Source organism: Tasmannia lanceolata, unplaced genomic scaffold (assembly GCF_043159265.1).
Source record: "Tasmannia lanceolata isolate RefF3 unplaced genomic scaffold, GAP_Taslan_0.1 ptg000003l, whole genome shotgun sequence".
In the NCBI taxonomy this organism is placed as follows: domain Eukaryota; kingdom Viridiplantae; phylum Streptophyta; class Magnoliopsida; order Canellales; family Winteraceae; genus Tasmannia; species Tasmannia lanceolata.
This window is the reverse complement of record NW_027518680.1, coordinates 61,875,304-61,891,225: the sequence shown is the minus strand read 5'-3', so window position 1 is coordinate 61,891,225 and position 15,922 is coordinate 61,875,304. Positions and strand designations below refer to the sequence as shown.

The 15,922-nt window shown below is 36.6% G+C and overlaps 1 protein-coding gene across 1 annotated transcript; it reads left to right on the top strand.

Annotated features, from left to right (window-relative positions):
* The first annotated feature begins 1,251 nt into the window (after positions 1-1,251).
* On the top strand, positions 1,252-15,853 carry FUC95A (1,2-alpha-L-fucosidase). The gene is made up of 10 exons (XM_077368864.1): positions 1,252-1,582; positions 3,515-3,660; positions 4,645-5,555; positions 6,281-6,413; positions 8,032-8,190; positions 13,126-13,350; positions 13,448-13,549; positions 13,696-13,831; positions 14,787-14,982; positions 15,222-15,853. Exons 1-10 carry the CDS (start codon positions 1,375-1,377, stop codon positions 15,526-15,528), a joined length of 2,523 nt encoding a protein of 840 aa, XP_077224979.1. The 5' UTR covers positions 1,252-1,374; the 3' UTR covers positions 15,529-15,853.
* Positions 15,854-15,922: the final 69 nt, after the last annotated feature.

The window sequence follows — 15,922 nt, the reverse complement described above, 5'->3', positions numbered from 1 at the left end:
AGAGGATCTGAAGCACAACTTGAAGTTCCTCTGTTCAATTCACTCCTTGCTCCAACCTCTTCATTCTCTAATATGTGCTCTACAAAATCAGAGTTGTTGGTCTCTTGCTCACTCCTTGCTCCAGGCTCTTCATTCTCTAGTGTGTGCTCTTCATTATGAGAGCTCCAAAATGATATACTCGCCCCCTTTTCTTTCTTGGGCCACCCCCCTTGAAGTGTAACAAAAAAGGCAGTCATAAATACACTGGAGGGGGCTAAGAAAAGGGGTTAATATATCACTTCCCTAATTATCTTATGTATACAAAACAACCCCTTATAAAGTCACAGTCGTATCAACTAAGGTGTTCTTTAAAAATGATCCTATTTTGTGTGTGAACTCCATTGACTCAGCTTAGGGTCTCTGCCCCAATGACTGAAATTAGATCACCCAACATGTAGTAAACTATTTAGATTGTGGCCCATCTAATGGACGGTTTGGATCATCCTATGGTGCGGGCCATACCTTACTTTTTTAATAAAGTGAGGAGTGGTGGGTGTTCCGAGTAAACAAAAGGGGTGGATTTATCACTTCCAAATATAATTTAGAGGGATGCTAAAGTCACTGTGTAGGCCCCATTACATTTACTGTCAGACCGAGTCTGACCGTATCATTTATCTTCCCTTGTGATCTTCTGAACGACTCAGTATAAAAAACTGGCCTTGAAGACAGTGAAGAATCCGTTCCTTGTAAAAAGCAAAAAACATTTGATTTCACGAGGAATGTTTGTGTTACAAAATAACAAACCAGCCACCCACGTTTTATCTGATTATTATCCGATCCAAACCGTTCATCTACTTGGTCCCACCTCAGACTTTAACCAGCTAAAATGGATTGTGATCCAACGGTTAGGATGATCCCAATTGTCAATCAAGAGTCTCTATACATGATCCAAAAATACATTTTATTGGATGGTTAGGATGATGCAATCGGCACAATTTTTTGGTTCAGCATAGATCATGTAGGACCCACCAGATGAACACATACCTTCTATCTCATAAGCCTTGATTTTGATCTCCTTTGACTGTTAGATCATGCCAGGCAACACCGTATTCAACAAAGTGGGACCCATTTTTTTAAGAAAAAAAAGACATACAGACGTTAGCTGTTAGCAGCATGTGAGTAGTTAAGTGTAGCATGGATTCATAACAACAGGGTCCCTCTGCTTTCTGTTTTTGTCAGCTCTCTCTCTCTCTCTCTCTCTCTCTCTCTCTCTCTCTCTTCACATGTGAATATAATGAGATCTTACAAAAGGACAGATAATGAAAAAGAAGAAAATCAAGCTCTGCAGTATCCCCTTCTGGTTCACATTCTTAATCTTTTGTTGATTTTTGAGTAATGGAGGTAGAGGAAGGGGAGTGGGTTTTGGTTCCTCATCAAGCCTCTACAACAAATATAGATGATGAAATCTTAACCGTTGATGAGCCTCTGAAGGTTCTGTTCTCTGCTCCAGCAAAGCACTGGACTGATGCTGTTCCGATTGGGAATGGGCGTCTAGGTGCCATGGTTTGGGGTGGGGTTGCATCAGAGAAAATCCAGCTCAATGGTCAGTAAATAACTTCTGATTTTTGCCCATTTTGTATTTTTACAGCAGATAGAATAAGATTAAATCATACCCATTTGCAAATCATTGTCATTTACATGTTAAATGTTTGTTTTTATTTATTTACTGAGGATAGTTCTAGATTGCTTTATGTATGATGAAATGATAGTCTACATTGAATTTGCTAAATCTTTCTTTGTTGAAGTATAAGTAATTAAATAACACCAACTCTAACAGATTAGGCTTTTGGAGTAATTGGTTGCTTCACATGGTATCAAAGCTATTGCCTCATGACAGGTTCTGGGTTCTAAACGCAACAATTCCTTGATATTAAAAATCCATGTGTATAGCCAGCCCAAAAAAAAAAGAGGGGCCATACGTGAGGGGGAGTGTTGAAGCATAAATGATTATTAAATAACACCAACTCAAACAGCTTAAGATTTTGGAGTAATGGGTTGTCTCACATTGTGTTTCATCACATGGAGTGAGCATGCAGGCTTGCTCTCTCTGTAGATGCTAGTTCTCACTCTGTTTGATACAATGGTTGTGCTGGGTGAGATTGATGTGACAATTTTTAATTCCATTAATGATTGTGATATGGAATTTAGGCATATTCCGAATATTCAGTTATGCAAGTTCGTTCAGGAAGATGGGCTACTTTTGTTTCATTTCAGCTCAAGTTTTTGTTTTGTAAATATCATTGGTTCTTTCCCCGTTTCCCCACATTCTACTAATTTGACCTTGTACTTGATTCTATAATCCCCTCTTTAAATGGGTGCATTTATACTGTACCGTTCAAGTTGGGCATTGATAGCTCCGTGTGTATGAATGTTACTTCCTCTCGGGACCTACTTTGTGCTAGTGAAGCCTTCTTTACTTCTTGAGATGTGAATGACAGAGCCCGAGTCCAATTACCACAGGGAAAAGGATAAGTGCATTACATTACTTCTGACAAATGCATCAGAAGGTCTTCTTCATCGGATCTTTCCACATATGTAAAAGCCTATTATTATTGTTCCGACATCGAGAATTTTGCATCCAAATACCCTATGGTCCATGGTTGGTGATTCAAGGCTTCTCCCCAAGTACATTGATCTAGCCCTGCTCACTTAGCAGACTTATCTCCTTCCACTTCAATATTGATCCAGTAATCGGATTGCACATCAAATGAGAGTCCCATTTTACCTTATAATTTTTCTAAAAGCATGGTATTCTAAGATGGGCCTTTATTAGTACCAACATGTCTACAGTTTTACGTCTTCAGAAAGCCAAACCTGCAAAACTTCCCAAGCCATTTTAGAGATATGCAAAAGGGTTTTCCCATTGCCGTAAAGTTGATAAAACCCTCACTGAATATTATACCACCTCATGTTCTATCTGGGAATATTTGACATATGAAGGCACTTATTTCCTTATTTTCTTGAATGGTATTAGAAGATTTATTACCGGGGATTGAGATGGTACAAAGAGGAGCAAAGCAACATCAAAAGCAAAATACAATGTAGAAAACATAGCAGAATTTTTTTTTTAAGGATATAATGACATGGAATCTTCACCCAAAAAAACGAACAGAACAAAAATATAATGAACTGGAATCATATGCCAGATGATATTTCTTCGTTTCTTGCTTGTCCCTAGGTATGATTCTTCTCATATTTCCTCAACGTCTACTAATATATTTATTCACTTGCGCAAAAGGAAATGAAGAGATAAAGAATTGAATGATTATTCCTTCTAATCTTCTGGGAAGTTTGAAGTTTCTAATATAGTCACTTTACTTTTTGTCTATCCTGATTCTAAGCATTTATAGTTGTGTTCCTTTGACCTTTTTTTTTTCAACAATAACTATTTGTTGATATTCACTTTAGTTGTTTCCCTTGTACTTTTTTTTGAAAGATGACTTTCGGTTTGTAATCTTTCTTCTTTCTCCTGTAGATGATACCCTCTGGACTGGAGTTCCAGGAAACTACACCAATTCTAATGCGCCTAGTGTTCTATCTAAGGTCAGAGAACTTGTTGATAATGGTAAATATGCAGAAGCCACAACTGCAGCCGTCGACTTGGCAGATCATCCATCAGATGTAAGCTTTCTTTTTCTTTATTTGTTAGTGATGTTAATTAGTCAAGCTGCCATGCATATTTGATGCAAATTTTAAATCAAGATCATTAATTATTTTGAATTTTGGTACAATCTTAAACTTTATTTTTCCTATTTCGACCATTTCACAGCTTGTTTATGCTCTCGCAGCATGAATATTAAGGTAATAATTTTTTTCTTATAAATACTTGTTATTATGATTGTTTGTGACAGGACTTTAATTTCTTTAATTACTTCTTAGTGTCTTTCCACTCTTTTTTGTTTATACTCTTTGTAATGGTCTGAAATTTAGGGGGTTTCATTGCTAGTTATTAATTGGTTAAGGAGAAGCTTCTAGCCTCATTGGTGATTTCTTAGGTTTTTTTCAGATATGGCCTCATTGGCGAAGGCTTTTGGCATGTATCTGGTTTCTAATTATCCATCAGGAAGGAAATTCGTTGCTGAAAATTTTACTAACTTCTGGATTTTTTGTTCTGGAATTATTGTATCTTGGTGCTATACTGCTATATACCAAAATTATAGTTTTTGTAGGGCCTTTCTGTAGTGCCTAGACATGATCCTTTTGTATTGTTTTTTTTGCGTTACCCTTGCTTCGGGATTTTGTTATTTAAGGTTCTTTTGTCTGTTCAAGAAAAATAAAATGACACAATCGATTTTTTTCTACTTGATGCATTTTCTGTGGATTATTGTTAAATTTATTCTTCAGCAGTTGAAGCTATTGCTATCATTCACTCTAAGTTATCTCTGATTGGAAAAATAACCTCTCTGCTTGGTTACATGTTTCACTATTTTGTAATTTTCATTATGACTGGAACAGAGAATCATGCTTTGGTTGTATGACTGACTGAAGTAAGTTTTATATAAAATTGCAACCATTAAAAAAATGGTATGGAATAGTTGAGAAATAAAGCTTCATACTTACATGGTTAGTCATCTAATGTCCTGCTTGATTAACATTTTGGTGAAGGTATACCAGCCTCTAGGTGATATTAATATTGAATTCAGTGATTCCGATGCCAAGTACGCAGAAGAAACTTATGAAAGAGAGCTTGATTTGGATACTGCGACAGTGAAGGTGAAGTATGCTCGTGGTAATGTAGAATTCACGAGGGAACACTTCTCTTCAAATCCACATCAAGTAATCGTTACAAGGATTTCTTCAAATGTATCAGGTTCTATCTCCTTTACAGTATATCTGGACAGTAAATTGCACCATCAGTCGCATGTAAATAGTGAAAATCAGATTATCATGGAGGGAAGTTGTCCTGGTAAAAGAATACCACCAAAAGGAAATTCAGATGAAAACCCTAAAGGAATCCAGTTATCCGCGGTTCTTGAGTTGCGGATTAGTGATGATGTAGGAGTGATAAAGACTATAGAGGGAAGGAAGGTGAAAGTAGAAGGTGCAAATTGGGCTGTTTTGCTTTTGGCGGCTTCATCCTCGTTTGACGGGCCTTTCATTAGACCTTCAGATTCTACAAAGGATCCTACTAAAGCGTCTCTGGACATACTTAATTCAATCAGAAAGATGTCATACTCTGAACTTTATGCGTATCATTTGGATGACTATCAAAAACTTTTTCACCGTGTCTCACTCAATCTTTCCAAAAGTTCAAATAATGCACGTGGAGAAGAAAGAACAACTTTTTCTACAGACACCCATGTTAGAAAAAGAACAAATTTTTCGTCTGAAGACATCAATGGTGTAGTGGTATCTACCGCAGAAAGAGTGAAATCTTTCAAAGATGATGAGGATCCTTCTTTGGTGGCTCTTCTGTTCCACTACGGGCGATATTTGCTCATCTCGTGTTCACGGCCTGGAACTCAGGTTTCAAACTTGCAAGGGATATGGAACAAAGACATTGAACCAGCATGGGAGTATGTTGTTTCATTTCTTTCCCCTCAAATTGTTGTTTTGTTGACATAAGATAGGAGGTTACTCTGTTCGACATGGCAAAAGTATCAAGTTATTACCATTTTATGAATGCATATCCAAAGTAGCAAAATTACTAGGTAGGCCTATATAGAAAAATATAATTTTTGGATGTGCATATTGTCAATGCTAGTATCTGAGTAGTGAGTGCTTTTCCAAAAAAAATAAAATTGTTGGTACCTGAATGAATAATTTTGTTTCATGTTTCTGATCACATATGTATGTTAAAAAGAATAAGATAGTGTCATTATTTTACATGTAGAGCACATAATTTAAGGAAGATCATCTCTTTATGCATAATGGAGCCTCTTGTCAGTTTCAAAGACATAAGATGATACACACACACACACACACATTATTTTCTTATTTCTTTCAAAAAATATTTATTGCATCCAATCGTATATCACATTTAATGGTTAGTTCTAGTTGCCTGGAAAATTCTGGGGTCTTCATACCAGATTCCTGCATTATAGTTCCCATGTGTTTCTGAATGCATTTCCTAAATAAAAGCAGGTGTTAATATTTTTATGAAACCAGTTTATTATTTGAGAAGCTTTACTTGTGAAACAGGTATACTTAGGAGTCTTTGATAATATTAATTTGAGTGGTTAAGGGTCGTGCCACCTGAAATTTTGTATCCAGAAAATTTATTGTTCGTTTACTTTTCCAGTGGCGCTCCTCACCTGAATATCAATCTTCAGATGAACTATTGGCCTTCCCTTTCTTGTAACCTAAGCGAATGCCAGGAGCCCTTGTTTGATTATGTTTCCTCTCTTTCCGTCAATGGGAGTAAAACAGCAAAGGTAACATCCATTTTCAAACTATAGTTTCCACTGTCTTCTTGAGAATATTCGTGCTATCACATTTTACATTTCATAGTATCACGGAGAGCATGTTCACTGGTATAACTGAAAAGTCTAAATTTATATGTTTACATGTGAAAGATTTACAAATTGCATTCCTAATAATTGTTAGCTTTCTTCAACTATTTTCTATTCCATGAGTTGTATATTTTTCAAGAGTTCTTATATGATGAGAGCACATATTTTTCCAAGAAAAATATGAGCAGGTAGCAGTATAAGTGGGGCCCACTTTTGCAATGATCTAAACCACTTATCTGTTAGGTCTTGCTATGGCTGGGCCATGCATCAAATCCACTTCCATTCGACGATTCTAACCCTTATGCCGTTCATTCTTTTTTAACCAAATGTTGGAAACTTGGAATCAGAATAGGATGCTGATTCCATCGCATGATTCCAGACATCGGAAAGCACCCTAAGTGGCTTAAGTGAAGTCTTCCTCCCCCCCCCTCCGTCCGAATCTCAATTCAAAAATCACTTAATGACTTAAGTGAATTGAATAGGAAAAGACCTTTTTACCCCTAATGACTTAAAGCAGCATAAAATACTCAATTAAAACCCTGTAACTAAAATAAAAAAGGGCATTTAAACACTAATGATGGTCCTCATCTTCTTGTCTAATTCCTTTGTAACTCTTGTAGAGGATGGTCACCATCATTCTCCCCTACTTGAAAAGATCTAGATTCCATCAAGTATGGGAAACAATAGTGGTCATAGGAGTCATGACTGATTTGCTGCAACTCATTGCCAATGACCCACATACGAACAGAGAATGATTGTGTGTTTCCTCCAAGCAAGATATTTCCATCGAGCTAGATGCCTATGGAAATCGCTTATTATAGTAGATATAATCTCTCCATTATCACTTTTTCAATATATTCTTTAAGCTTTAAACTTGTTGTAGACAAAAAGTTGGCTCATTTGTGTTTGTAGAATTAACATATTCATCCTACTCGTTTTGACCTTGTAGTAGAGATTTAGATATTGTCCTTCCACTTACCATAACATCGGCCTTACCACTGACCAAGATATTCCCATCGAGCTAGATACCTATGACAATTGCTTCAAATTCGATGGCCTCTTTGATTTGCTTGGTCAAAGCTCTCGGGGAGTTGAGTTGAATCCATCAAAATTATTCTTCTTGAAGTTTTCAAAGAAATTATACTTGAGTGATACAACAGTCACTCCCAACATCAAAAGCAATGGAAATCTTAGATTTATTCGACCATGATTGAAGTGATTACTGGAACCACGTACTTTTTATCAAAGATGTCCTTCGATACCCTTTAGCGTTTTTTCTTCTCTTTTTGTCTCACAAGAGCTTAAAATTCCTTTGTTTGTATGCTTCAAATGTAAAATTGTAAAGGAAAGTCAAATATTTGGTGTTTCTCCCTTCTTTGAGTCCATGGTGTGCATATTAACTATTCTTCTTTTTGCTTTGTTTGCCTTCTTTTGTTTGAATCAATAAATTTATTTGGTTTTAATTTTTCTTTTTCATTCGACTCTTCAATTTCTTTATGCATTGGTCTTTGCATATGATTCCCGATCATATTGGTGACAGGTCAATTATGAAGCACGTGGTTGGGTTGCCCATCAAGTCTCGGACATATGGGCGAAAACATCACCAGATCGAGGTGAAGCTGTGTGGGCTTTGTGGCAAATGGGTGGAGCATGGCTTTGCACCCATCTTTGGGAGCATTATACTTTCTCTATGGATACAGTAAGATATTGTGCTTCTTTTTAAGACTCATTTTTACTTGACCTTGCTGATTTTTTTCATTTGCCATTCTTTGTAAGGAAATTTTTTTACGTGACCTTGTTAAGGTAACATTTCTGAACTTTGATTTTATTTTTTCCTAGTTCTTTTAGACTCCTATTGCAGAAATAAATGCCTTAAATAGAGGAAAAATAAAAAGGCACAAGTATTACAAATGAAACTAGATCATGATTCTTACCGAAAGGAAAATTGATGATGCGGTGATGCAATGAAAACTAATCATTTTACTCAACCTTACCATTTGAAAAGTCAAACCAAGGTTACAAGAAATGCCCCCGGAGGGTGGAAATGCGCTTCCGGGAAATCGCACTTCCGAAGGAGGAATCACGATGCTTCCCACAAACTGGGGAAGGACGTTTCCGATTCGTGGGAAGCGCGCTTCCCAAAAATTGGGGAAGCACGTTTTCTGATTCGTGGGAAGCGTGTTTTTTTCTTTTTTATTTCCTGAATTTTTTTCTGTTTTTTTCTTTTTTGATTGATTCCATCCTATACTTTTTTTTTAATTTAAGTTTGTATTAAATCGTAAGTATTTATTCATGGAGATTCTTAATTGATTAATTATAAGAAGCTGTATGTATTTAAAGTTTTTTTTTTTTTAATTTCCCCTCTTCTCTATTTTTCTTTATTTTTGATTTTTTTGAATATTGGCTAAGTTATCCTTAATTGATTGATCATAAGAAGACGGGGAAGAGACGAATCAAGAAACATAAGAAATAAGTTGATTTGAATTGAGACATTGATTAAATTAAAATACTAATTTACATTTTTAACACTTCAATACTTTAATGTGTGTGTGTGTGTGTGTGTGTATATATATATATATATATATATATATATATATATATATATATATATATATATAGAGAGAGAGAGAGAGAGAGAGAGAGAGTGAGAGAGAGAGAGAGAGAGAGAGAGAGAGAGAGAGAGAGGAAACTGTTGGTGCACTTAAGCTCACCAACCTTATGGTGCGCTTAAGCGCCCAATCACATGGGTCCCACATTTTCTGTGGTGATCCAAACCATTCATTTGCAAGGTCCTATCGTAGATAAGGGGTGTACCAAAAATCAGCTCCATAGGATCATCCTAACCCCTCCATTTGTGGAGGACAAAACTGGGTAGATTTGTGGATGGGTTAGGATGATTCTCCAAAAATGGATGGGTTAGGATGATTCTATGGAGCTGATTTTTGGTACATAAGGACCTTGCAAATGAATGGTTTGGATCACCACAGAAAATGTGGGACCCATGTGATTGGGCGCTTAAGCGCACCATAAGGTTGGTGAGCTTAAGCGCACCAACAGTTTCCTCATATATATATAAAGGGCGGCCCAGTGCACGAGGTTTCTGCCATTGCGGGGTTTGGGGAGGGCTAGATGTCCGCAGCCTTACCCCTGCTTTGTAGAGAGGCTCTATATATATATATATATATATATATATATATATATATATATATATATATATATATAATTAGAGGAATGCTAGACTCACAGGAGACCTTGCAAAACGAGAGTAAAGGCGATGCAGGTTAGAAAGAGAAATAGAAGAAGAAAAAGAAAAAGAAAGAAGAAGAAAGAGAGGATATTAGAAGTAGAAAAGGAGAATTTAGGGAGAAAGAGAAGAAGAAGAATTCTCCAGGGAGAGAAGAACACTCAATAATCTCAATAATTCATTCAAAGTTAATAAACCTAATACAATTAGGCCTATATATAGGCAATGGGATGGAAATAAAATTCCATGGAAAATAAAAGTCCTAACAACTAAAAACATGGAAATAAATATCCTAGAATCTAAATAACATGGAAATAAATCCTAATGGGAAAATATGCCACTTATTGGCCTACTATCTGCATCATTCTTCCCCGCTTGAAAAGAACTTGCCCTCGAGTTCTAGTCTGCCTGGATCAAATATGTAAACGATCAACTGAAGCAGTAAGAGTTGTAATCTGTCGAACTCTGGAATGATGTACAACGCTCGTGGTGTCTGTGAAAGTGGTATGGAATGCGAGTGTAGTGATATAGAAGCCATCATCCATGAAGAGCCATAAAGAAACGAACCCCTCCTGACAAGTAATGATGCAGGGAATATAGCAACATACTCCTCCTGTACTAGAGTGATGGCCATGGGTAGCATCAATCCCTGCTCTACAAGGTCAATCTCTAGCAAGCCTCGGCAAAACTTTTCAATAATACGCCCCTTTGTAGTCTCATCTGGCCCAGCTGAATCAGTCTCTGCAAATTGTAAGACCTCCTGATCAATCTGCGTAACAAGCTCCTCTGTGTCAGCACAGAGCTCGACAATCTGCTCAAGCGGCTCAAAGATAGGGCAATCCTCAGCAATATGCTCTCGATCATCCGTCTCAGGTAATGGCTCATCAGTCAGGTCACTCGCCTCTGACTCATAGCGGTGCTCGGTCAACTCTGTCAAAGAATCAGCCTCACATGGCTCTGCCACAATAACTGTCTCGACTGCGGAATTGTCAAGTTGTCTCTCTAAATGCTCGGCAACTAGTGTTGGGGAAATCTCTAAATCGTCATGTTTGTCGACGTCGACCTCAACAATCGCTAGACTCTCTGGGTCTATATCGGAGATCACTGATTCAGTAACTGACATAATCAAGGACTCAACTATAATGATCTCATCAACAATGTCAGCTGGATCATCAGGTGACTCCTCAGTAGTGTTAGCAAAGTCCTTCTCAGCTGATTGATTTGTCGATTTCCTCTCATCCAAGTCATGCATTATCCTTTCCAATATTGCCTAAACTTCAGCTTCGTGTGCAAGTTTAGCGGCTTTTTCTCATCGAGTGGCTTCTTCACGTATCAATCTTTGTTTACACGTTGCTCTCTCATGTTTCAATCTTTGCTGATAATGATATTCATAAATGTTAATAAATTTATAACGAATTTCTTCCCATAGACGGAATCGTGGCTTGCCTAGGTCACTGCGCTCTAGCACGAAGAATTGTCATTTCGACCTGGCGTCTCTGCATATTGTATCCTTAACACAACGAATGGTTATTTGATGATTATAACCATAGTACTTATGAAATGCATCAAGGGCCTTGATCCATTCTAGAAACGCATCATCGACATCTCCGTAAGGATATTGGTCTCATCATAACCATAGAAATATGGAACAAATGGTGGAGCCATAAGGATCGGCGCTGAAAAAAATAAAATCAACCGTCTGATCTGTCTGTCATGTCAAAAGGAACACAATGATTTTCGCGAATCTCAGATCGGACGCCCGGATGGCTCAGATCTGCGATCAAACCGAAATGGACGGATGCCCAAAGTTGGTCGTTGTAGTGCTTGCGCTCGCTAGTGACTGCTGAAAGTGGGCTGGATATACTCTAAAAGTTGTCACGAACAACTGTCGTGTTGATGACGAAACCCAATTTTGAGCCGAAATTATGAGAGAGAAAGTAGAGAGAGAGAAAATAAGATGGGGAAGAGAGAGAAAGATTTTTTGAAAAATAACATTGATAGATTATATGTCAATTAGTTATTCTTCACAATTCATATATGAGATAAGTTACATGCTTTATTTTAATGTGTATGTAATGTTGATGCGTAATAGGGATGGAGCCTCCAGCTCAATGGTAAAGGCTTTGGCCTTCCACCTTGAGGTTAGGGGTTCGATCCCAGCTTACCTACCAAAAAAAGAAATGTTGATGCGTAATAAAGTTATGTACTTATTTTTTTTGAAATGGAATAAAGTTATGTACTTATATACTAGTTACTATATAGATTAAGTGATTTTAGTTAGTTAATTTATGTTAGTGGTATGGGCTTATATACTAGTTACTATATAGATTAAGTGATTTTAGTTAGCTGATTTATTTAAGTGGTCAATTGTACATGTTACTTAAAACTTATCCATTTTATATAGATTAAGTGATTTTAGTTAGTTGCTTTATGTAAGTGATTAATTGTACATTTCAGTGAAAACTTATCCATTTTCCACACTTCATTTTAGTGTATATATAATGATAATGAATACATGTGGTTATATTCAATTAACACGAAAACTAATGTTAGTTAGTTTCTTCATTTAAGTGATTAATCATTTAATTGCCCATTTTTTACTTGTGAAAGTGTTATTTTAGGTTAATAAGGTCCATCATAGATGGCCCTAATGGCCATAGTTGTAAGTTACCACGACTCCATATATTTGAAAAGCAATAGGACATGGGGTTGGACTTCAACCTCCAGGAAATTTCTATTCTCCCATATGAATTGAATTTGGTTGATTTCTAAATATTTACACATACAACAATGGAGAGATCAAGGGCACTAAAGTTGGCAATAGGGCTACGGATCCACCTAGGATTAGATGATAGTGGTCTCCAACTATCCATCATGTATGAGGGATCCACCTTGGATTAGATGATGGTGGGTCTCCAACTATCCATCATGTATGATGTAAATTTTAATAGGTCATCCCTATTATCTCTAACTGGCTCACTCATGCCAATAAATTCTAATATCTTGAGACTGAGTCAAAAAATGCATAAATCTCATTCTTATGAGTTAAATCTATGCACAATCTGAGTGGTAGACCAGCCTGCTGATGTGTTAAGATATCACACACAGTATCAAATCATGTGTTATTAACATCTGACTTCTCATATCTTCATTCATATAATCACATTAGGAAATAAATTGAGGTAGTAAATAAATTACTTATGGTAAATATGCATTTCTGTCCATGCCATTAAAAAGTGCATTTCTGTCCACATGTGGTACTCTTTAGCACTGATTAGAACAAAACTGAAAAGTCCGAAGGATTATCGACCTGGATATAGTGGATACAAACGTGGTTTGAACGGAGCCACTATATAGATTTTGCTAGCTAAGATTCTTTTGTATTTTCAGGCTTTTCTCGAAAATAAAGCATACCCTCTCTTGGAAGGATGTGCATCTTTTCTGTTGGACTGGTTGATTGAAGGCCGTGGAGAATATTTAGAAACCAATCCATCAACCTCTCCGGAGCACACTTTTATTGCTCCTGATGGTAAGTCTGCAAGTGTGAGCTATTCGTCAACTATGGACATGGCAATCATAAGAGAAATTTTCTCTGCAATTATTTCTGCTGCTGAGGTAATTTTTAGTAATTGAATATCCTATTTTCGTTAAATTAAATTGCCTTTATTTTCATTTAATATATACTAACACAATGAATTCCTTGTATACCTAGGTTTTGGGAAGAAGCAAGAATGAACTAGTTGAAAAAGTCAGAGCTGCACAATTAAAGCTGTACCCAACAAAGATTGCTAGGGATGGTTCCATCATGGAATGGGTTAGCAAACTCTAGAATTTCGATTTGCAATTCAGATTTCTTCGCGAACTTTATTGAAGGTTTTTCTGTATAATAATAGGAAGCAAAATATGAGATGCTCATTCTATATTAATCTAAGAAACCCTGCATGTTTGTGTGGGTGGCAGGCTCAAGATTTTGAGGATCCAGAAGTGCATCATCGGCATATATCACATCTGTTTGGGCTTTTTCCTGGCCATACAATTGTCCTTGAGAAAACTCCGGACTTGTGTAAAGCTGCTGCTAACAGCCTCTATAAACGAGGTTTGTTCTACAAAACCATCCTAGACCACCATTTCATCCTTATGCTTTTTATGCATGATTATTTTTAGCTTTTTTGTGTAAATCTCTGTCATATTCCATTGACGAAAAAAGTAATATTTATAATGAAATTAGCACAACAAATAGGAACCTGCCTTCACATGACCTAATGCAACAAGAATAGAATGACAACATTTACAATAGATTAAGTTATGCAATTGGCCATTCAACAAAAGAAAAACATGTACAATAGATTAAATCCCTAGAGTGATACTCTTCAATACTAATACTTCGAGCTGTAAAAGATGAAGTACATGGGCAAAAAGTTACAAGTGTAAATTCTATGTTTAAGTCTACAAGTCATACTTGGGAGAGTCTTTCTTGGACCATTGAGTCTTTGCTACTCTATGGTTCCTTGCTTCAAGCTACACCTACCAAGTACAGTTTGAGCAGATAAAATCATACTTAAAGAAGACTCTTGAAAGTTGCATCATGGACTGCAAATGATCAATTAATTATCGCGTAGATCAACTAAACTCTTTCGCTTGAAGTCTTGCTCAAGTACACTATCTGCCTACTACTTGGCTGAATGAGGCTACTCTTTTCTTTTCCTCCGCCTATTTTCATTTTATTAGTAATGTTGATTTATAGAAGTGGCATTAGTGAACTATTCAGTTTAGCATATATAAATTAATCAATACCATGGAGATATGTAGCCTCCTTCTATCTGAGTTTGGCATATGGTTCTCTTAAATTGTGCGAATTTTGTTATATAATGCTACAAGTCAACTTTAGATATGGTTTCCATTACAGGACCACAATCTCTTTAGAGTTACTACTACATTTCAGTTTGTTATGCAGGATCTTAGTCTTTGGCAGACAATGAACAAATAATATCTTCAACTATATTCTGCTAAAAAAAATATCTTCAACTATATATTTTCTTTTGCTTGGGCAGGGGAGGATGGTCCAGGATGGTCGACTACATGGAAGATGGCCTGTTGGGCACGTCTACACAACAGTGAACATGCATACAGAATGACCAAGCATTTGATCAACTTGGTAGACCCTGATCATGAAGCCGATTTTGAAGGGGGACTTTACAGTAACTTATTCACCGCACACCCCCCATTCCAGATTGACGCCAACTTCGCGTAAACAACATTCTCTATCCATATATAGAAAAATACAATTCTACACTAAACACAGATTCATGAGCAAATGCTATATACAAAGACCTCAAATCATTTAGGCCGTGTTTGGCGACCATTAATTTTTTTTTCCATTAAATGTTCGGGCGTAAAATTTGTTTCATGCCCATTTTACATTGAATGAATGAAACGGAGCCTTAGTGACTAACAAACTGCTCACCCTATGTGATTGTTGATGTCAGATTTACGGCTGCAATAGCAGAAATGCTTGTTCAGAGCACTGAAAGAGACTTGTATTTACTCCCTGCGCTTCCACGAGATAAATGGCCAAGTGGGCGTGTTAAAGGATTGAAGGGTCGTGGTGGTGTGACTGTCAACATAAATTGGAACGAGGGGAAGCTTCATGAAGTTGGTCTTTGGGCAACAAATCAAAATTCTATGAGAAGATTGCATTATGATGGAACTGTTGCTACTATAACATTATCCGCTGGCAAAATTTACACTTTCAACAAGCAACTGAAATGCTTCAAGACAAGGTCTCTCTCATAAACAGCTTTTCTATGAGACTAGACTCGAGATCACGTGAATCTCGGGTAAAGCATTTCTTTTTTGTTCAGATTATGTCCATTTGTTGTTCAATTTATAAGTGCACTATTTCATCAATTTTGGGAAACAAAGAGTTATTTGGTTGGTTTTTATTTTTTATTTTTTTGTGTGTTGTTTTGTAAGATAACTATATTGAGTTATTTCTGTTGGAGTGTCTGAGAGCTTGTTGTTGGATTTTAAGAGTAAAATATCTAGATGAGGATTCTCTTTTCCCTATGTACTATGTTTATCTCTTTGAGTGTTCTAATGAAAGTTAATTGGTTTTTTTAATGGCATAATGAAAGTTAAAAGAATGGGTAAAAAGATTGGTTGTGCATACTTGTATTTTTAAAAGGGA

Excerpts from the sequence above, each read along its gene's own strand:
- FUC95A (XM_077368864.1), top strand. The coding sequence starts at position 1,375 with ATGGAGGTAGAGGAAGGGGAGTGGGTTTTGGTTCCTCATCAAGCCTCT. Across the intron at positions 1,583-3,514 it reads AGAGAAAATCCAGCTCAATG|ATGATACCCTCTGGACTGGA; the intron begins GTCAGTAAATAA and ends TTTCTCCTGTAG. Across the intron at positions 6,414-8,031 it reads ATGGGAGTAAAACAGCAAAG|GTCAATTATGAAGCACGTGG; the intron begins GTAACATCCATT and ends TATTGGTGACAG.